The sequence below is a fragment of the Leptopilina heterotoma genome, unplaced genomic scaffold (genome assembly GCF_015476425.1).
Source record: "Leptopilina heterotoma isolate Lh14 unplaced genomic scaffold, ASM1547642v1 Lhet_396, whole genome shotgun sequence".
Classification (NCBI taxonomy): domain Eukaryota; kingdom Metazoa; phylum Arthropoda; class Insecta; order Hymenoptera; family Figitidae; genus Leptopilina; species Leptopilina heterotoma.
The window spans coordinates 236,387-260,055 of record NW_025111061.1 but is presented as its reverse complement, the minus strand read 5'-3'; the positions used below and the strand labels follow the sequence as shown (position 1 = coordinate 260,055).

At 26.9% G+C, this 23,669-nt stretch overlaps 1 protein-coding gene across 1 annotated transcript; it reads right to left on the bottom strand.

The window, feature by feature from the left end:
* Positions 1-562: 562 nt before the first annotated feature.
* LOC122506090 (polyphosphoinositide phosphatase) lies at positions 563-22,110 on the bottom strand. The gene is made up of 11 exons (XM_043618084.1): positions 21,484-22,110; positions 21,155-21,377; positions 19,739-20,117; positions 16,506-16,752; positions 16,210-16,405; positions 15,952-16,150; positions 15,299-15,877; positions 15,122-15,234; positions 1,793-2,033; positions 1,450-1,665; positions 563-1,372 (listed from the first exon to the last, which is right to left on the bottom strand). The coding sequence occupies exons 1-11, from the start codon at positions 21,574-21,576 to the stop codon at positions 931-933; spliced, it is 2,928 nt and encodes a 975-aa protein (XP_043474019.1). The 5' UTR covers positions 21,577-22,110; the 3' UTR covers positions 563-930.
* Between the last annotated feature and the right edge of the window lie 1,559 nt (positions 22,111-23,669).

Below are 23,669 nucleotides of genomic sequence, written 5' to 3'. Positions count from 1 at the left end.
TTTAAATTAATTTTTATTAGAAAATTCAACTAGAATTCAATTATTTAATTATACAAAAAACAACTTATTGAATAATTGCATGTTTTTTAAAATTGAATTCTCATAAAGAATTTTATGATTGACAAAAATAATTGAATCCGTGTAAAAATTTTATTATTTATGAAAATAATTGAATGATTGCGAAGAAATTAAAAAAAAGAATTTGTAAATATGTAATTGAATTCGTGTGAAATTTTTATTATTTTATGAAAGTAATTAAAGGTTTGCGTAGAATTTTATTAAATTTTTTTAAAATAATTGAATTCTTTCTTTCTTTTGAAATTTTGAAGAGAATTTAAAAAAATTTTTAAACATAATTATAATAATTGAATTTCTGCAATCATTTGTAATTTCTCTAAAATTCTCCAAATTATATCGTACAATTTACGAACTTTTCGTCTTTTCTCAATCAAATTACTGACTTTTACGGACTTCATCAAATTTACGGACCTTTTGCGGAATTTACGGACCTAGTTCGAGCCCTGAATTATTTAGAACATAAATTATTTTTCGTTTCTTGAAAATAATTAAAATTTTCGAAAACTTTAGTTTAAAACTTTTTGATATTTAATTACGAAAATTGCAACTATTTTTATTTAAAATCTTCTCTAAAATAATTATAATAATTAACTTGAAGAAAGCTATTTCCTAAAATGCAAATACTTACTGAAAAAAACTTTAAAATGTTTCTTGAAAAAACAAAAACCAGAATTTTTTACAAATTCTCGATTTGATACTTTTTTTTGTAATTTTGATAAAATTCCTAAAAATTTCTCTGATTCTCCTGACTTCTTTGACCCATGGCAACCCTTGAAATTACAATAATATTTACAAACAGTGTAAGATTTTCTCTTGATTAAAATTGATATAATATGATTTGAAAAAGATGAATCAGCAGGAAATATTTCCTAAAAGTAGTTGCTGTTGATGGGCATATTTCTCATAGAGTGTCATATCATTTGGTCTCGGCACTGAACCACCAACTTTTCCTCTTTTAACATACTGTTCATAAATACTGACACTCGTGTCGGTGACTTTTGGCAATTCAGTTTTAACAGGCAGATGATTTGGAAATGTCGCTTGCTGCACTAATTTCGAGCGTATTATTGAATGATCCATAGGTCGCGTTGCATTTCTTCCAATCACAACGTATCTTTTATAAAGAAAGATATCATTTCTCTTTGGATTCTCTGGCTGTGTACCATACACCTCTTTCATTGATGGAAATAAGCATTCAAATGAAATCATATCTGAACTGTGTTTAGAAATGCTCAAAGACGAATCGAGCATTTGATGACTTTCATCATCGTCTGAACTTGTATCGATACTTGAACTGCAAACAAAAAATTTTTCCACGAGTTTGATTTTTATTCTTTGATTTAGATTTTTATAGTAAGAGAATATTTTTACCTAGCACTGGATGCAGTACTTCCGGTGCTGCTCTGACCAGTTAACGATGGATTTTTCATATTTATATTTTTGTTTCCAGTTTCCTCTCGTCTTCTACCGGGACGTACACGAACTGCAAACGGACTGAAATTTGTCGTGAAATTCGGCATGAAATCACGAACCGAATGACTCACTTTGTAGGCATAAACTTCCGCAAGTACTGACAGTTCATGGGGACTGAAATTAAGAGTAAAGTGCAATTTCAATTAACTCCTTCGTTAGTTGTTAACTTGATTAAGGATTTAAAAAATTTTATTTTCTTCGCCCAAAACTAAATTTTGGTAAATTATTCTATTATTTTTACCGATAATAATCGTAGTAAATGTCGATCATTTCCTCTTGGGAGTGTTGAACTTGAATAATTTCGGAACATGTTTTCGTCATTTCTTCCAATGCGTAAGGTAGACACTTGAGTACATTTCTGTCACACCATTGTGTCAGTAATCTTGTTTTTCTCACATATTTGCAAGCTGGCTTATGATGAAAATAATAATCGGTCAGCAATTCCCAAATTGGTGTTTTACCTTCCTCCGGAATGAATAAACCTATAAAAATAATTGTATCCTTAATTTGCCTACTTTCAATTTAAATATTCCTCGATAATTCATATTAAAAAAGCAGTAAAAAAGTGAGTATCGAAAATTTGACGACTCAATTTATTTCTAAATTAAATTACATTCAAAAATAGAATAGTTTTTGTTAAATAAATATTTAAGTACCTATTTATCTTTCCACAGTAATTAAATTATTTTAAAGGTTTTCAATGTAAAGCCTTTTTGAAATTTTAACTATACATATATGTATTCCTAAAAATTACAACCGTAATTCCTCCAAAATTCAATCATTTTTTTGTTGAAATTTTTAAATAAAATTATTCAAAACTTTAATTATTTTATTTAAAAATAAATATTTTTAATATTATTACAGTTTTACAACAATTAAAATTTTCAAAGACTTCAATTTAAAAATCTTCTTAAAATTTAATTATTTCTAAAAATTTACACTATAACGCTTCTAATTAATATTCAATTATTATTAGGCTCACCACCTTTTCCAGACGTTTCAGCCGGCCGTCTATGCATTACCGAAGGGAGGGGGGTGTCAATACATGGGAAACAAGCTTTGTTTCAGCCGGCAAAAACCGGCCAAGGTGGCAGCCCTAAATTATTATCTAAAATTTAACTGAAATTGAATTTTAATATAATTCTTATTAAAAAGTTCTACGAGAATTCAATTATTTAAATACAAAAATAAATAATTGAATATTTTTTCTTTAAAATTCTTATAAGGAACTTAATCAAAATTTTTCAAAATAATTGAATTCTTTAAAAAAATTGTAATAAAATTTCCAAGAGAAATTGCTTTTTTCGAAGACATTATTTAAAATTCTATTAAATTAATTAAATAATTGAATTCCTGTAAAAATTTTATTATATTAATTTGTTAAAATACAAATTCAATTGTTTTTAAAAAATTTAAGTTCGTACGAGGAATTTAATTAAAATTGTACTGAAAATAATGCAATTCATCTAAAGAGTTTATCACAATTTTTAAAAATAAGTGAATTCTATCAACAAATTTTGTTAAACTTTTCAAAAATAATTAAATTTTATCAAGAAAATTTATTCAAATTCCATTGAAAATTTTTGAAATTAATTAAATTTCTATAAAGAATTTCCTTAAAATTTTCTAAAACAATTAAATTCTTTCAAGAAATTTAATTAAAAATGTAATGAAAGTAATTATTAAGGAGGTTGTTTACAGGTATGCAGACCTTCAGAAAAAAAATTAAATTGACATTAAATAATTTTTTAATATTATTGTTATTCGTATCTTCTGGAAGAACAAATATCAATTTTCAAGAAAAAAATTTGAAACTTACAAAAATTGTTTATTTAGTCATTTTGCATATGATCAAAGTTTTCTTCATATTAAAAGGTTAAACTGTTTCAAAATGATGGCTTATTTTCTTCAGAAAATGATGATTCTCTATAACTTGACCGCTCAGATTTATAAACAAATAGACCGTTTGAAAAATATGCTTATTTGTTTTAAAAAAAATTTTTTAATCACTTTTTTTAAACAAATAAGCATATTTTCAAAACGGTCTATTTGTTTATAAATCTGAGCTGTCAAGTTATAGAGAATCATTTTCTCAAGAAAATAAGCCATCATTAACTTAAATCGAATCAGTTTTGAAAAAGTTTAACCTTTTAATATGAAGAAAACTTCACGGAGAACATTTCTTTCGTAATGATTACAATAGTCTATATTACAGCTCGGATATGTGACCACTTTTTGTAATGATTACGAAAACTATGTAATTTATTAAGAATTTAGTAGGAGCGATTACTATAGTTACTTTAATGAATCCAAACACTGTATTAATCGTGTTGAAATTTATTTTTTGGAATCATTAATAGTTTAGATGTACAGGTTCAGAAAGGGTACTGTAGGCATTCACGCAGAGACTTGTTATAATTACAATAGTCTACGTTAAAAGCAAATCTTGGATTCTGTTCACATTTGCAGCGGTCTAAGGGAATCAGTGATACAGATTGTAGTAGCCTTTACAACAGGACTATTGTAAAATAAGGTGACCGCGGCTGCCTTGCCTTCTTATTTTACTATAGTTCTTCGTAAAGACTACTATTGCTATATTTCTGATTACAAATGACTGTTGTAAAGTAAAAAAGGGAATTTTCAACTAAAATAATTTTTTTTATGATTTATGACTTGCGTAAAGTACGTAAGTTACCTAATTAGTGCAATTTACAATAATTCGTCCATTACGTAACTTAAGTTATTTATGTAAGTGCAACTTACGTTATTTACGTAATTTATATTTTTACGTAGCATACATTATTTACGCAACATATATTTTACGTAACTTACGTAAGTTAACTTATTTATTTATGAGGCATTCCATTTCAAAACGACCCCCTTCGTAAACAATTGCCAATGTAAGACAATTTTCAAATGAATATTTCTTCCATTCTGTAGAACCAAATTACTTTTTATATTAGTGATTTTGAAAGTAGAATTTCTGAATTTTCTAAAAATAAAAAAATATATTTTTTTAATAATTTAATTTAAATAGAAAATTGAGTTTAAAAGTTAAACTTTGAAAAATCTCAAAACACGTTACCTCCGATTTTAATAAAATTCATATCAAACGAAAGCTCGAATATTCTACTTTTTATTTATCAAGCGATAATAATGGACATTTCAGTGGATTTTGAGAAAATAATTAAATTTTACAAACATTTCGAAGGTTATATTGAGAGAACTATTTATTAAGTATAGGGCGGCATTTGTTTTTCTCAATTTATGCATAATAACCTTCTAAATGTTTGTAAAATTTAATTAATTAATTAAAATTTACTGAAATGTCCATTATTATCGCTTGATAAATAAAAAGTAGAATATTCAAGCTTTCGTTTGATATGAATTTTATTAAAATCGGAGGTAACGTGTTTTGAGATTTTTCAAAGTTTAACTTTTAAACTCAATTTTCTATTTAAATTAAATTATTAAAAAAATATATATTTTTATTATCAGAAAGTACAGAAATTCTACTTTCAAAATCACTAATATAAAAAGTAGTTTGGTTCTACAGAATGGAAGAAATATTCATTTAAAAATTGTCTTTCATTGTGAATTGTTTACGAAGGGGGTCGTTTTGAAATGGAAGGCCTCTTATATAACTTACTTTTGTTATTTACGTAACTTGCGTAAGTTATGTAACTTACGTAAGTTGTGTAAATTATATAACAATTTATACAGGCAAGAAATCTTTTACCTTCGGTGCGTGTGTTAGAAAAAAAAATTTTCACTATGGAAATGTAATAAAAAATAGACCTTACAATATTAAAGACTAACAATGAACAATAATTGTATTAATTATTGAGAACGAAGTGATTTTTTTACATTTAAAGGGTATAAGTCTTTCTCGCAAGCGGTGAACTTTCATAGCAGTTAGTATATAAGGAAGTTTAAGTCATGTATAAATATGTGTAAATAGCGATCATTATTATGTTATGCGTTTAGTTTTTAAGTTAGATTTATGGTTTACTTAGGGTTTAGTGAAATTGTCTAGTTTAATAATATAATTAATCTTGAAGTGGGTAGTCTTGAAAGAGTGAAATTAATGTGCAGTACATGATTAGAAGTCATGAATTACAAAAAATTTTTATTTTAGTTGAAAATTTTCTTTTTTAACTTTACAACAGTCATTTGTAATCAGAAATATAGCAATAGTAGTCTTTACGAAGAACTATAGTAAAATAAGAAGGCAAGGCAGCCGCGGTCACCTTATTTTACAATAGTTCTGTTGTAAAGACTACTACAGACTGTATCACTGATTCCCTTAGATTGCTGCAAATGTGGATAGAATCCAAGATTTCCTTTTAACGTAGACTATTGTAATCAGTCACATAGACTTTGTGCTAACTCATATTTAGTTCGTATCTATTTCAAATAAATTTTTAATGAGTACGTTCGACTTACAGAATTGTTACAACGAAGCTACTTTAGGCATTACGAAAAGTGGTCACATATCCGAGCAAGTACTGTTCGACTATTGCAATCATTAACAGAAAATTTTTCTCCGTGTTTGATCATATGCAAAATGACTAAATAAACAATTTTTGTAAGTTTATTGATATTTGTTCTTCCAGAAGATACGAATAACAATAATATTAAAAAATTCTTTAATGTCAATTCAATCTTTTTCTGAAGGTCTCCATACCTGTAAACAACCTCCTTAAATTCTAATATGGAAATTATAACAAAATTTTTGAAAATAATTTACTTCTTGTGAAGAATTTTATTAAAATTTTTAAGAATAATTGCATTTTTTAATGAATTAATTTTAAATTGTATTAAAAATAATTGAAATCCTGCGATGAATTTTATTAGTTATGAAAATAATTTAATTTTTGCAATTAATTTTATTAAAACTTTTTGAAAATAATTTGATTTCTAAGAAGAATATTTTATTATTTATAAAAATAATTATATCCTTGCGAATAACTTACAATGGGAAATAGCCATTAGTCTACCATTGGTGCATTAATGGCCCAATATTGGGAGCCATTGGTTTTCTCTAGGTTTATTATTGGCACCCAATAATAGACCACTAATGGTAAAATCGTGGGATGTCCACGCCGATGCCAATAATTGGCAAACCATTATTGGCACATTATTGGCTGCCATTAAAAAACCAATAATAAAAAAAAATTTTTATTAAATTTTATTAAATAATAAATTTATTTATTTAATAATTATTTTATTTATCTAAAAATTATTTATTTACCTCACATTCATCAGTGCAAACATATAGGAGAGGACGGGTAGAATAAAATTCCACAAATATTCGTGAGAATGCTGCCTCCTTATATATACTTTTCAAGTTTCATGTTAGTTGCGAGAGAGTTTGAAATAACACCTCCTACGGAGCGTTGAGCGAACTACGTACTTACCCGCGCTGCAGAAATTATCATGAGGTAAGTATGTAGTTCGCTCAACGCCCCATAGGAGGTGTTGCGTGAAACTCTCTCGCAACTAACACATATTTGTGGAATTTTATTCTGCCCGTCCTCTCCTATTTTTGCACTGATGGATGTGAGCCTCACATCCATTATAATAAATAATAATAATAATAATAATAATAATAAATAAAATAATTATTAAATAAATAAATTTATTATTTAATAAAATTTAGTGTTGCCGCGATACGAGACGAGGCGATAATTTTAACTGTCTCGTCTTGTCTCGTTATTATAGGGCAATTTATCGTCTCGTCTCGTGTTTCGAAAATATTACATATTATCGTCTTGTCTCGTCTCGAGTGTCGAGAATGCTACACATTATCGTCTCGTCTCGAGCGTCGAGAATGCTACACATTCTAGTTTTCTCTCGTCTTTTTCAGCTTTCTTTATAGAAGTATAGTATTGTAAAAAATTTGACGTGTTAATTTTTTTTAATGTTAATATTTATCTTAGATATACATATATGTCTGTAAAATTTTGTTCGCACATTACGAAAAAATGACTTGACGATTAAGGTGAGACTTGGTAGTCTCTCAGGTATTATAGTCTGGTTTAAAATTTTAGCTATATTGGAATAAAAAATGTTAAGCTGAATAATAGTTACAATTTATTTTCAAATAATCAAAAATGCAAATTTTTTTATTTTTTGCATTAAAAAAATGTTTTTGTCTCCAATAACTGATTACTTGTTTTGTTTATTAGTAAATAAATTTTATTTGCTTCAAATTCTGAATTCATTGGTTCAAAAATAATTTATTTCAGTAAAATAAAAATTATTTCATTCAAGTTCAAGTGAATACTTTCTTATTTGATTCAAATCAAATAATTTTTAAAAAGATAAATATAAAAGTTGCTAACTTTTTTAGCTAAATATAGAACCCATTTTCAGAATAATATTTAAAAATAAGCAAAGAAACTGAATTTATGATCCAAACCCAAATTTTTTTTTCATAATTTTTTTAAATTTATTTTTCCGTTAAATATTGCTAAATTAAAAAAAACACTGAAAAATGAATTAAATTTCAACTTTTAGTTAAAAAAGAATTTATTTACTAAATATTATGTATAAAAAAAATATAATTTATATAAAATATTTATAATTTCTTATATTTTGTTTAAAAAGACTATTAAATGCAACGTAAACAATAAAAGATTTTAGTATATACATATATCTATCATATTTTATATATATATGTTAACCGTAACTATATATTTTCAGAATAAAACTTTGCAATTTAAAAAAAATTCTCATCGAGAATTCTCGTCTCTCGTGACACCTCTCTCGTCTTGTATCGTTTTAGCGATAATTAAAAAAATACTGTCTCGTCTCGAGTCAAAGTTCTCTCGTCTCGTCACGCCTCTCGCCATTATCGCGGCAACACTAATAAAATTTAATAAAAAATTTTTTTTTTATTATTGGTTTTTTAATGGCAGCCAATAATGTGCCAATAATGGTTGCCAATTATTGGCATCGGCGTGGACATCCCACGATTTTACCATTAGTGGTCCATTATTGGGTGCCAATAATGGGACAATACTGGAATGTTGGCTCCCAATATTGGGTCATTAATGCGCCAATGGTCTTTTTCCCATTGGGATTTATTAAAATTTTTTTTGAATAATATTTGATTTTTATCGAAAAACTTTATGAAAATTGTGTTTTAATTAATTGAATTCTTGTAAAAAATTTATTATTTATAAAAATAATTGAATGTTTCCAAAGAATTTTATAATTTTTTTTTTAAATAATTGAATTCTTTTAGGAAATTTTTTATTAAAAATAATAGATAGGGGAGAGTTGTCAGGGTTGGGCAGTGGTTAGGTTTGAGACACCGCGTTTATTTCGTTTGACCACACTAGCGCCATCTATCTTTTTACGTAAATTCTTGCTACTAATGTCAGCCATCTTTTCATATGAGTCGTAGTTAAGTATACACGAACGTATACTTGTGTATTGTGCGAGTCAGTGCTATACGCTCAGCAAAAACTTTTGTGTAGTGTCAAAAGAAGATAACTAAATGTAGAAGAAATATGCCAAAAACAAAATAAGTTTACAAAAATTGTTCATTAAGATGATATGTGAAAATGTGTAAAGTAATTTGGTGTTTGTGTTACGCGTTTATGTTCTGAGCGATATGACGCAAAACGACGCGTGAGTCAGAGTTGAGCCATGAGGGAAATTTTGCAATTACAAAGCGTACTTGCAACAGAAATTCATTTTTTTCACTTAAAGAGGTGTTAAAAACTTCATTTCCATTGGAAAGAGAGGGAAAAAAATTTTTGCTAACCTTTTTTCAATTTTGGATTTCGTTTATGAGGAATAAAATATCTAAAGTTATATGAAAATGTATAATATGGGATTTTACTTTAATTTCATGGTTCCCTTCCTCAGGGGCCATCCACATATTACGTCACACTTTAAGGGAGAGGGGGGTTCAAACAATTTGTGACACCCTGCAGAGAAAATGGCGCTAATGTATGTAATAGAGTGTGACATGGAGGAGGGTCAAAAATGTCCAAAAATAGTGTGACATATGTGGATGGCCCCTCATTTCCAAGTGTCATTCTATCATTTGAAGGTCATTTTTAATCATTTACCTAAATATTTCATAGATTTTCTACAGTGGCTTAACTCTGACAACCATGTTCAACCCTGCCAACTTTTTTTTTAAATTGCTTATAACTCAAAAACTTTTGGTCAAATTTTTTTTACAATGTTCAGCAAAAACATTGCGTTTGAGTAAATCTTTCCAACAATATGCGCAAAATCGCGAAATTTGTTCTACAGGGGAAGTTATGAAGAAAAGTCAAAACAATGCCCAACCCTGACAACTCTCCCCTATTAAAAATAATTGAATTTCAAAATTATTTGAAAATCACTGAATCGTTTGAAAGAATTTTATTTAAAATGGTTGAATTGTTTCTAAAAGAATTTGATTAAAATTTTTGAAAATAATTTTTTTATTCCAACTATCATCGAATTTGAAGTAGCGCAAATTTTCAAACATAGAAAAAAGTAGCTTTTGCGTCATAAAACTAAAATAAAGTTTCGAAATAGTATAGCAAATTTATTTTAAATTGTATTAAAAATAAGAATTAAAATTAAATTCAATAAAATAAATTAAATATTTGAATTCCTGAGCAAATTTTATTTTTTATGAAAGTAATAATACAAAAATTAATAAAAATTAAAATTTATAAAATTACAAATTCAACTGTTTTGAAAAAAATTTAGTTCATTGGAGGAATTTAATTAAAATTGTACTGAAAATAATTCAATTCATCTGAAGAGTTTATCACAATTTTTAAAAAATAAATGAATTCTAATAACAAATTTTGTTAAACTTTTAAAAAATAATTAAATTTCATCAAGAAATTTTATTCAAATTGCATTGTAAATAATTGAATTTTCTCGAAGAATTTTATAACTTATAGAAGTAACTGAAATCTGCGATGAATTTTATTAAAATATTATTTTAAGTAATTATTGAATTCTTTCAAGAATTTTGTTAAAATTTTAAAAATTAATTGCATTTTTCAAGGAATTTATTAAAAATTGTATTAAAAATAATTTAAATCCAACGTTGAGTTTTATTAATATTATAAAAATAATTAATTTTTGAAACGAATTTTACTTAAATTTTTTGAAAATAATTGAATTCTCACGAAGAATTTGATAAAAATCTTTTTAAATAATTGATTTTTTTGAAAATCGTGTTTTAAAAAATTGTATTTAATTTCGAAAATTTTTTGAAAATAACTGAATCATTTGAGAGAATTTTATTTTATATTTTGTTAGATGAATATCTGAGTTTATTGGTCATAATATTATCGTATGAATTTTATTTCCTTCTAAATTATTATTAATTGAAATTAGCACTTTTTTGGAAACGTTATTATTCAAAACTATTACATATTAGATATTACTACTTACCAGACACGTAGGGGAGAGTAGGCTACATTGAACCAGCGTCAACAGTGAACCACTTCAATTTTCTGAGAAATGACTGAGTGAAATTTTTTCTTATTCAATATACATATATGTTAGTTTTACCGAAGCAGACTATGTTCAAAAATTTCCGGCACGTAGGTTTATTATTTACAAAGAAAAACTAAAAAAAACTGTTTTTCACGTACAAAACAAAAAAATTGGTGGAATTATAATGACGTTTTTTTATTGAAATAGGAAGTTTTAAAAATTAGTAAACTTGTGATTTATTTCGCTTAGGGTGTCAACTTCAATATTCCGAAGTGATAAAGAATTTTAAACCTTACATAAATTTATTATAAATAATTGTTGTTGTAAATGTCATGTGTATACAGTGAGTGCGACATCATTGAACCACCCGAAAAAGCAAAGAATTTTCAATTTTAAGAGTTGTAAAGTTGTCTGCTCTACTAATTAGTAAGAAAAATACTGGAAGACATGCTTTCATCACAATTGTGAACGAGATAAATTTAAACTGTCACTTTTGCTACCTAACCTGACATCGAAATATATTAATCTCCTATATTAACAAATAATAACTATTTAACAACAATTTTATATTTTTTTGAGTGGAAAATAAGATTTTTTACAATGTGTAAGTGGAAATATTATTTTCGAAGTAAATTGTAGTGTTTTATTAGAGGTGGTTCAATGTAGACACACATCCTTCAAAATAAGAAAAGCGTAGCTGGTTAGAAAAAAATTAAATTTCATTATTTAATCATAATAATTTGTGTTTGTAACGTGTGTATTAACTAGAGGAGTACTTCAGTTTTATTGACATACAAAAACCTGATCAAAATTTGTAAAATTTAATTAGTTCTTGGACTTTATAAAAAATCTGGTTCAATGTAGCCTACTCTCCCCTAAATCAATTTATTCTTATTGTAGATTTGATATAATTATTTATTCTATTGAAAGATACTTATAAGGGTTAATACCACTTTACACACTTGAAAATGAAGCTATTTTCTAGAATTTTTTTATGATTCTTATGGATTATATTGATCTGCATCTTTTTTAGTTCAATAAATGGGGCATTCCACGCCAAATCGGAAATTATTTTGCTTTTGCATCTCAAATTTTTTTTAAACATTTTTTTTCTTTTAGTACTCTTTGAAATGAGCTACCTTGATTCTTTTCAAATTTTTTCATAAAGCGGTTCAGGAGATACAGATTTTTGAAAAATGACATTTTTTACGTAAATTTTTTTTTAAATGCTTATAACTCGGTCAAAAATTGATCAAATTGGACGTTTTTATAATGAAAAGTTTTGTTTTCACGCGTAGTTTTTAATAAAAATATTTTTTTTTAATTTTAAAATAATTTACGATAAGATTTAAAAATTTTTTAAATAAAATTTCATTTTTAACAATGTATGTATCGATCAATTTTTTTCAAAATTTTTTGTAAGAAACTAGCATTAAATTAACAACTTTAAAGCCTTGTCCGATCGTGGGCAAACGATGGGATCTATTTATTTTAAAATTTTTAATTTTTACATACGCAGTGGTGGCCAAATGGCTCACTTGCCATTTGACAAAATCACACAAAATTTTCACAGAAAATGTGTTTTCAGACTAAGTCTCTACAAACTTAACCTTCTTTCTGCGTGTAAAACTGAGATTGGACATTGTTAAAAATGAAATTTTATTTAAAAACTTATCGTAAATTATTTTAAAATTAAAAAAAAAATATTTTTATTAAAAACTACGCGTGAAAACAAAACTTTTCATTATAAAAACGTCCAATTTGATCAATTTTTGACCGAGTTATAAGCATTTAAAAAAAAAATTTACGTAAAAAATGTCATTTTTCAAAAATCTGTATCTCCTGAACCGCTTTATGAAAAAATTTGAAAAGAATCAAGGTAGCTCATTTCAAAGAGTACTAAAAGAAAAAAAATGTTTAAAAAAAATTTGAGATGCAAAAGCAAAATAATTTCCGATTTGGTGTGGAATGCCCCAAATACAATCTTTAACTTTATAAAAAACCTTATTTTATTTAAAAAAATATTATTTGATTATTTAAAATTTAACAATGCTTTTAAACCTGCTAAAAGTACCGAAGCCAGCTGCGTAATTGATTTCTCCGGTTAGAAAAATCGGAAACATAAAATTCAAGTTGATTTATGTTCAGTAGGACTGTGTTTATCACCCGAACTAGAATTTTTAATTTTTATGCTAAAATAACAAAATGGCGGGAATTTAAACAAAGATTTTCAAAAATTAAGGTTTTTTTGGCAGTTTTTCAGTTAAAAAAAATAGTAAAAATTAATATTTTAAAATAATTCTAGTTCTGCGATACCCACACATGTGACGAAGATTTTCGTAAAAAATTTTGAGAATTGGTCCAGTAGTTTCCGAGAAAAACATTACGCAGCATGCAAAAAAGTGGTTTTCAGAAAAACGCATTTAAACTCCTACCTGACTGGAACTATCCCTTTCGGTCGAGCGCTCGGCGAGTTCTTCTTCCCATCCGCTCATTTACATAGCCCGTGTACGTGCTCAAATAGCACTGCAAAAAATATATTTTGAGTGCTGGGATCTTTCTAAAAATTTTACACCACATTTTTGATATGTTTTACTTTCGAAATCCGTAATAAAAAAAAATTTGATTTTTTGAAATTGACAAAGTGGTATGAACCCTTAAATTGAATTTAAAAATTTTGTATTAAAAAATTTTCTGAATTTTCTACGCTTGCAACTTTTTTCTGGAAGCTTTAATAAATTTGGGGTGTTGCACATATTTTAGTATTTATACAATAAATATGTGCAAAAATCCAAATTTTTTTAAGCTTCCCGAAAAAAGTTACAAGTTTCGATAAATTTTGAAAAATTTTTTTACGAAAAAATTAATATAAATAGAATAATTAGGTATATAATAATAAAAAATTTATGTTTCTGGTATGTAATAATATCAATTATTTTGATACTTTTAATAAATAATAATGAGAAAGGAAATGAAATTTACACGATAATATTATGACCAATAAACTCTGATATTTATCTAGTTTTGCATATATTAAACTAGATTTTTTAAAAATATGCTAGCAACCACTCTCAGAAGATTTTTAGTGGATTGATGACCCTCTTTCATATTGCAGGGCTCGAACTAGGTCCGTAAATCCCGTAAATTTGCTTGAAGTTCATAAAAGTCCATTTTCTTAAGAAAAAGGTCCGTAAAGTCCGTAATTTGATTGAGAAAAGACGAAAAGTTCGTAAATTCTACGATATAATTTGGAGAATTTTAGAGAAATTACAAATGATTACAGAAATTCAATTATTTTCAAAAGTAATAAAATTTTGCGCTGAAATCTTCATTTTTCATACTTGTAACTAACAATTCTGAGCAATTAGTTATTTTGAAAAAGTTTAATTGCGGAACTTTATTCAAATTCGTCGAAAGAATTCAATTATTTAAAATTTTTTTGACAATATTCCTTATGGAAAATGAATTTTAAGAAACATTAAAATTGTTCAATAAATTATTTATTTTTGTATGTAAATAATTGAGGAGCTTGAATATTTAGAAATAATTGAATTTTGAAATTAATTTTTTTGAAAAAGTTTAATTGAATTTTTTTTATATTATTTTAAGTTTTTATTTTCTAATATATATTTAATTGAAGAATTTACGAATAATTGTAATTTCGTAAAATTGAATTGTAAAAAAATTAATTTGAAAATTATCAAAGATCTTTATCAAAAATTATTTATAAAAGAATTTTAGTTAAAAATTCTTGAAAATAATAATTAAATTGATAATGATTTTATCACTCGGTCATAATTAATTATTATAAAACATGAAGAAATCGATAAGTCCGAGTCTCCGACTCGGAGTTATCGATATCTTCATGTTTTATAGTTAAAGAAAAATTGAATTTATAGTTTTAAGTTAAATGTTCTCTTATTTGACTCTGACTGGTTATATTTTTGTCAGTAATTGGTCCGTAAAGTCCGCATTTTTAAATACTTTCACTGGTTCGAGCTCTGTAATATTGTCCCGTCAATTTTTTCCAAGAGAAATTTTTGTGTTCTTGCGTAATGACTTCTTTACTTTTAAAATTTAAAGTTTTAAAAATATTAGGTACCTAAAAATAAATTAATCGTGTGCTGCTTTTCTTGATCACTGAAAGTATTACTGTAATACCTGCTCAAAGTTTGCATAATATCATTTCCTTGACTAGTCCATGGAGCAGTTTTACTAAAAGTAGAAATTTTGTTTTAGAATTTTTCATTTTTGCATTCTTGTGTACTAAATTACTTACCGATAAGTCTTGATTCGATGAACCAATTGTGAACCGCCGTATTGCAGTGCTAAAGTATCGCCATGATCCTCGTAGAGTTCCTCTAGCATTCTCACACAATCGGAATCGAATTCCAATTTTGGTGTTTGTAAGATTCCTAAAGCACACAATTGATAGCCAAGGGCACATTTTCCGATTGCAAATTGTGCTGTATTCGTTCTATCCAAACAATCGACGCAATTAGTTCTTATTATTCCTGTCTGCAGTGCTCCACCCCATGCAAAGCAATCTCTAACTTTATCATTTAAACTCGTCGATTCTTTCGAATTATCATAATTTCCTTGTGTCATTTTCACATGATCATAATTTAAATGAGTAACAAATGGCTGTTTACTACTCCAATCATTTGATAATTTTGTATCATTCAATACAGATGAGCACATTGATGTTGATTCCGTTTTGTGCATTTTTTTTGGATTATTGGCAAAATTACGAATATTTCGTTGATTATAAAATGTTTTGTGCGATTGGAATATACCAGTTTTTAAAACAGCATTATTTGCAATGTTTGCCAGACGACCCATCACGTTGGCCTCTTTCCTAAAAATTTGAAAATCGAATGTATTATTATACATTTTTAATCATTTTTAAAATTTAACAATTGATTTTTATACCCTTTATTTTTTCTCGCCATATCGAAACTAATATATTGAATATGATGTTCCGGTGATAGGAATTGATTGAGATATTTCACAGCCGTACTTAATTCTTCACTCAAAGTGCTCTCGTGTTTCTTCTTTTCCCGCTTTTTAACAAGATTCAGTATGATAATCGGCGATCCATAACGTTTCAATAGTTGATTAAAATGTGCACCTGAAAAATAGGGAAATGAAAATTTTCCTTTGTAAATTTTTATTGTTGATTTAACATACCAGCAGTTTCAGCAAATGGATCGGCTAAATCACAAGTTATTGTTGGTTTTGGAACCATTTTACTGACGTCTTGACTCCAATGACTTGGTACAGATCCACGCATTTGAACAAAAGAACTAAATCTTCCATTACTTAGACAACTGACACATGAATCGTGAACTATTTGCTCGGTCTCTACTTCATTAGCCACATCTCCCTTGAAAAAAGTAATGTTTCATTTTATGAAAATCTATCTTCTTTTATTCTTTAAGAAGATTAAAAAAAGGATTTTTTCATTTTCCTTTTAAAATTATTACATCAAAATTTGACCCTCGCTTTAAGAATCTCGTGCCTGCGTATTTATTACTTCTTCTTGCGATTATTGTTATGTACAATGATCTACCAAAAACACTGACATTAGACTGACCGATAAATCCATGAATCACGTATAAAATCCAATCTCTATGTAATTCTCTTTCAACTGGTGAGAGTAAATGCGAATTCCATACAAAACGTCGATGTGGATTACTTCTAACTCCATAATCGATATATCTTTCTCCATAACTTCAGAAAAGAAGAAGAAAGAAAAACAGAAAGTTCCATTAATTTTATTATCGAGATTCAATATGGGAAAAGACATTTAAAGTGAAAGCACCTTTGGGTTAAAATCAGACTTCGTACTCATCTATACTAAAATCAGCCTTCGCATTCGATAATTAATTTTAAAAAAATAGCTATCGAAAAATTAAACTTGACTCAATTTTTTTATAATATCTTAATTACACTCAAAAATAGAATAATTTTTTATAATAAATATTTAAATACCTGTTTATTTCGTCTACAGGAATTAAAATATTTCAAAATGATTTCAACCCAGTAAAAAAAAAGTATTGGAAGAGAGCGAATAGCATTGGCGGTGAGTTTCTGCCAATACGTTTTCGCGTGAAAACCGTATTGGGGGCATTCTGCCAATCCTGCTTTTTCACCGTCAATCCCGTCCTCTTGAATCTTTCGCTTTTACGTTTATTGACTCGATTTGGCATTTTAATCAAAAAGACTAATTGATTTAATGTGTAAAAATGCTGATAACGAACAGGAAATATAAAATTTTGTTAAAATGTAAATAAATGAAATGTGACAAACTGTTGGTCTATTACCATATGATTTAGGGTATTTTCTAGATAAGCGCTGTGACTTATACTCACAGGGCCCCTAGTGCGAACGTCGAAAGCTCACTAAATCATGTGGTAATAGATCAACAGTACATACTCAAGTCGAGTCAATGAACGTGAAATCGAAAGATTCAAGAGGACAGTATTGACGGTGAAAAAGCAGGATTGGAAGAATGCCCCCAATACGGTTTTCACGCGAAAACGTATTGGCAGAAACTCACCGCCAATGCTATTCGCTCTCTTCCAATACTTTTTTTTTACTGGGAATCTAACGCATTTTTAAAATTTAACTATTTCTAAAAATTACAAAAGTAATTCTTTCAAAATTGAATCATTGTTTTGTTGAAATTTATAAATAAAATTATTCAAAACTTTAATCATTTTATTTTATTCAATTCTAAATCAATTCTTATTAGAAAGAGCTACGAAAATTCAATTATTTAAATACAAAAATTAATAATTTATTGAATAATTTAATATTTCTTAAATTTGAATTCTTATAAAGAACTTTATCAACATTCTTTAAAATAATTGAATTTTTACGAAGAAATGCATTAAAATTTTTGATAATAATTAAATTCATTCAAGAAATGAAAATTGTGTTGTAAATAATTGAATTTCTTTGAAAATTATATATTATTTTATATGAAAATAATTGAATTCTTTCAAAGAATTTTATTAAAAATTTTAAGATTAGTTGCATTTTTCGCAGAATTTATTTAAAATTATATAATAAAATTGTTTATATTGTGGCCTTGGGTCCAAAAGATTTAAAATAGTTGTTAAAAATCAGCAATTATTACTTTATTTCATCGAATGCATTTTCACTGTGAACACAGCTCATCAGGACTACAGAAAAAATATAAAAAAGTTGTGTAAATAGAAAATACGAATTCAAGAGCAACATTGTGTGTGGATTAGACTTACCACATTGTTCAATGATACAAATTTATAAAAATTTTAAAAATTTAAATTAGAAAAGTTTTTTTAAGGCCAACATAACCTCAAAGTCGAGACCTGTCAAAAAATGGAATAAAATTTGTTTAGATTTAATATTTGGAAAGATTTGCCTATCTTTACAAGCGTATAGAAAAACCTTCGCTTATTCTTAAGTTTTTCCAAAAGAAAATTATTTTTTATCCATTTCTTAACAAGTAGTATAACGTAGAGTAACATCATGGTTTCTACAACAACTTGAGAGCTGACAAAGGCCTCCAGATGACTTTACTTGTTAAGAAATGGATAAAAAATAATTTTCTTTTGGAAAAACTTAAGAATAAGCGAAGGTTTTTCTATACTTGTAAAGATAGGCAAATCTTTCCAAATATTAAATCCAAACAAATTTTATTCCATTTTTTGACAGGTCTCGACTTTGAGGTTATGTTGGCCTTAAAAAAACTTTTCTAATTTAAATTTTTAAAATTTTTATAAATTTGTATCATTGAACAATGTGGTAAGTCTAATCCACACACAATATTGCTCTTGAATTCGTATTTTCTATTTACACAACTTTTTTATATTTTTTCTGTAGTCCTGATGAGCTGTGTTCACAGTGAAAATGCATTCGATGAAATAAAGTAATAATTGCTGATTTTTAACAACTTTTTTAAATCTTTTGGACCCAAGGCCACAATATAAACAATTTTATAAAATTAAGGTCCTGAAAACACTCTACGTTTTAAAATTGTATTAAAAATAATTGAAAACCTGCGATGAGTTTTAAAATTTATAAAAATAATTGGATTCTTGCAACGATTATTATTAAAATTTTAAAAAATAATTGAATTCCCGCGATGAATTTTATTATTTATGAAATTAATTGAATTTTTGCAAAGAATTTTATTCAAATTTTTAAAAAATTAATGAATTCCTGAAAATAATTGTATTATTTTTAAAAATAATTGAATTCTTGGGAAGTTTATTAATTTTTTTTAAATAATTGAATTCTTGATAAATTATTCTGGCGAATAATTTTATTATCCGTGAAGATAATTGAATTTTTCTGAAGAATTTCATTAAAAACTACTTTTTGGTATTTCTTTTAAAATTAATTATAGAGAACGAAACCTGGTTAAAGTGGTTCAAGCACAGTGAGTACACGGAAAAAAAATTTTCAGGAAAGGCTCCCGAACTGCACGTGAACGGTGGATTTGAGAAAAAGTTGAGATCTATTCCTGCAATGTACTAAAGAAATTCCCGAACTTTTCAGAAATCTCCCGTGAACAGCAGGAGCCATTCTCGAAGTTCACGGCAGATTTCTGAAAAGTTTGGGAATTTCTTTAGTACATTGCAGGAGTAGACCTCAACTTTTTCTCAAATCCACTGTTCAGGTACAGTTCGGGAACCTTTCCTAAAAAATTTTTTCCGTGTATACTTACCCATTTTTTTGCCAACTCTTTCTGCAACTCCACATATTGTAGAAATCATCGAAACTTTCAATGTTGTCGTCATTCTTTTTGTTGTCGATTTTCTCATCAGGAATGTCGAGTTTAATATGCTTTGGTGGTGCCATATTTGATTGTAAAGTGTGAGTTAAATCGTAGGAATAGCTGAAGTAAAAATTACTACTGAGATCGATGCTCTGAAACATTTTCACGTAACGTTGCTCATCGGGATGAAATATTCGTACAGAATCATTTGGTATGTATATCATGGAAGTATCCTCGATTTTGTAAATAGTATGATGTCCAATTACACCAACTTTACGACGTTTAGTGACCAAAATTATATAATAGCCCTCCAAGAATCGAACAAAACCTTAAGAAATAGTAAACATGTATTTTCCTTAAAGGGATGTAAAAGTCAATGCGATTTTTTTATTGAAGCTCTGTGTAAAAAATGCATCGACTTTGACATCCCCCTAAATATCATCAAAAATCTATATATTCTTAGATTCAAATTAAAATACTCAAACACATGCTTTTAGTTTATATACAATAAAAAAAAGAAATTCCAAAAAGAAAATTATTTTGCATTCTTTCATGCATATAATTACATCCATAGAAATTACAATATTGAAAAAGCAAACAAATAAACCTTACCAAGAAGGCCAAAAGCTGATACTAGTCTCGGAAAAATATCCTTCTTCCAATTAAATTTCCAGCTGAATTTAGTTTGGGTTGGTTTGTGCTTTTGTTTTTGTTGCTTAGGCTCCTCAATGTTTTTCTCCGAGGAATTTTTTTCATTACTTTTGCCTTCGTTTTAGTAAATATTTATAAAGTAAAACAAATAATATTGTGTAATTTTTTAAATTTCTTTAATGAATTTTAAACAAAAATATACGAAAAAACCGAGCATTATTTTTGCTTTGAAATTTCAAAGAGGAGCCTAAGAAAATGACAATGAAATATCAAATAATTAAAATATTTAAATTCAATCTATAAAAAATATAAATTACATGCATTTAATTTACTCTTCATGCACTAAACATTAAAATCATGCGTTAATATTGTGAATTTTTTTTAATAATACCAATTACAGATAAATTTGTGTTTAATTATTTAAAATTTGAGTTATAAAATATAAAATGCTGATTAAATAATTCAGCATGCAAACATTCCACTTGCAAAAAATTGTCTATAAAACCAAAAGCCTTTACTGTCAAAAAAGACGTCACTATTTAAAAAACGGTAAAAACTTCTAAGTGCACTATATGTAGATTAGGTGGAAAATTATTGAATATATATTTTAAATAAAGAAGGGAAATTTCATCTTTATGCGATCAAATTGATAAAATATTTATATCCGTTCAATAATTTTCTATGAGAAAATTTATTTATTTTTTGTTCTTTTACCAACAATTCCAAATGCTGAAACAACTCGAGCAACACCTCCAGTGCTTCCTCGTTTTTCACGATTTCGATTACCCATATCTATCATATTCACTAAGTCTCTAATTTCTTCTTGTGTATATTCTATTTTGTCATCGGTGACAATTAATTCCCTTGGCTCAAGACGATCAATTTTAAGGACCCGAAATCTTGTCAATAAATTATTAGATCCCATCAAATAAAAACGCTTAAAAAGAAAATTTATTGTAAGTATTTTCATTATTAGAAGAATAATTAATATTGACAGAATATTCAAAACATATAAATAAATAAAATAACATAAATTAACTTACAGACTTTGTTTCATAAAGAGCAATTTTTTGAATTGACGAAATTATAGGATGAAAAATTATATTTTGCCTTTCTGCTCCAATTTTTGATTCCATGTTGATTATAGATGTAATATATTATAGTATATTTGAAAAATAATATCTATATTTAGTTAGTTTTTCTATCTTCTTCTTCTTCTTCTTATGACTTTTGTATACAAAGTATACAAGGTGTCTTCTTCTTCTTCTTTGTTTTTTATGGCTTCGAGTTAATCAGGTCAATTCTTGATAAGTAAAATACTGGCGTAGTTGTATATATTGAAAATTTTTAATTGAAATATTGTGTTGGTTGATGCACTTTGAGTAGACTGTACAACCCGTTTGTATGATGGTTTCAACAGTTTCAGCCATGATCCAAGTAACAAGGTCTCGCCAAAGTCGGGCTCAATTTTAACTCGGTTCGCGCACCATAAAAAAGCCGACCAATCATAGCGATTACCTGAAGCGACGACCATATTGAAGCGCTAAATTTTGAATCAAATACAGAAACAAATTTAAAGAACATAAAGAATAATAAATTAAAAGTAAAATAATTCTTTATTAAATATTAATATTTTTTATTAAATACTTATTATTAACTTGATACATAACATTCACATATATTGGTTGCTTGGAATCTTGAAAATCAAATTACTATTTATTGCAATATTTATTATTATTATTAATAACTTTATATTTATTAATATTAACAATAATTAAAAATAATAATTATTATTAAAAATAAAATAACATTCATAATAATTTATTAATATTAATTACTATTTATTGTAATATTTATTATTATTATTATCAATAATTTTATACGTATTAATATTAATAATAACAATTAATAATATTTATTATTAAAAATAAAAATATATTAATAACAATAACAATCTTATTTTCTGGATTTGAAACACATTTAAAAATACGCGGCTAGACTTTCAATATGGTCGTCACTTCGTCCGCATTCTGATTGGTGCTTGGTTCCACGTTTTTTTTGCCTGCGCGTGGCGAGACCTTGTTACTTGGATCATGGTTTCAGCTCTTGTATATAGTCGGTGTTACGTGCGGAGTTACGTTATTTACGCGCAGGCGTAAGATCCGCGATTTGATTTGATGTTCAATCTTGGTTTAATCCTTTGAAAAGGAAGGCGGAAATATTCAAATAAAACAAGTTAATTTTCGTTAAAACGGAGGGAAAAACCTCACGAATAAGAAGGATCAATTAATAATTAATAATATTAATTAATCATTAATCCAACTGAATTCGCGAGTAAACCCAATATATTTATTAAAGTCAAAAACATTACACAAGTCGAAGTTATTCTTAAACTATTTTTGGGACTACTCTGAAGTACATTACGAAAGAACTCCAAAGTAGAACTGAATTCGTGAGGGAGCATTTATCCCTTGGTCCATGGGATCTTTGCGCATGCCCTGTTATAGAGTTTGTAAAGTCTATGAAGTTTTTAGAATCACAACACTAACACTGCACTGCACTAATACACGTATAAACATACTCTATGTATTGAAAACATGTATCACAACCACCCCAGTCCGACTCCTATGTATTTTGAAGGAAAAATATGTCAGCTTAGTGGTTTGCGTTTTCATGTGCCAAAAAGTAACACGTGATGGCGCTGTTCTCAACACTCGCTCAAAATTCACTAAAGCAATAGAAAAATATCATAGAAACGAATAAATTATTTGTTTTTATAATGAAATCTTGTTGTTAGTGATGTTAAAAATACACGATAAGAAATAATATTGTATTTTTAACTCATAAAAGATGATAGAACAATTGAATAATTAGTATGAAAATACATAAATGTGTTGTACAATAAACTGATGACTTTTCGTTTAAATCGTTTAAATTATCAGATAAACTGATTTATAATAAAAGTTAAAGGAAAGTCATAGAAAAAAAGTATATTTAAAATAAAGAAAACAAATTTAGAAAATATAAATAGCATTAACCCTCCGTCACACACATGAGAAAATATTCCGACCTTACACACGTTCAGAGGGAATCGCTCACCACATTGTAAAATAAGCAACATTACAACATAAACAAAGGAATCAACAAAAATTTAGTTTTAACACAAACTTACAAATATGTAGTAAATTATTCTAAATTATAAAATTAATCAAATTAATTTTCGGTCTCA

What these genes read in the sequence shown, in the direction of transcription:
- LOC122506090 (XM_043618084.1), bottom strand. Translation starts at nt 21,576, where the DNA reads ATGGAATCAAAAATTGGAGCAGAAAGGCAAAATATAATTTTTCATCCT. An exon ending in CTCTTTATGAAACAAAGTCT is followed by an intron (nt 21,378 to 21,483) that starts GTAAGTTAATTT and finishes TTTCTTTTTAAG; the next exon opens with CGTTTTTATTTGATGGGATC. An exon ending in AAGAGTTGGCAAAAAAATGG is followed by an intron (nt 16,753 to 19,738) that starts GTAAGTATACAC and finishes TCTTTTCTGAAG; the next exon opens with TTATGGAGAAAGATATATCG.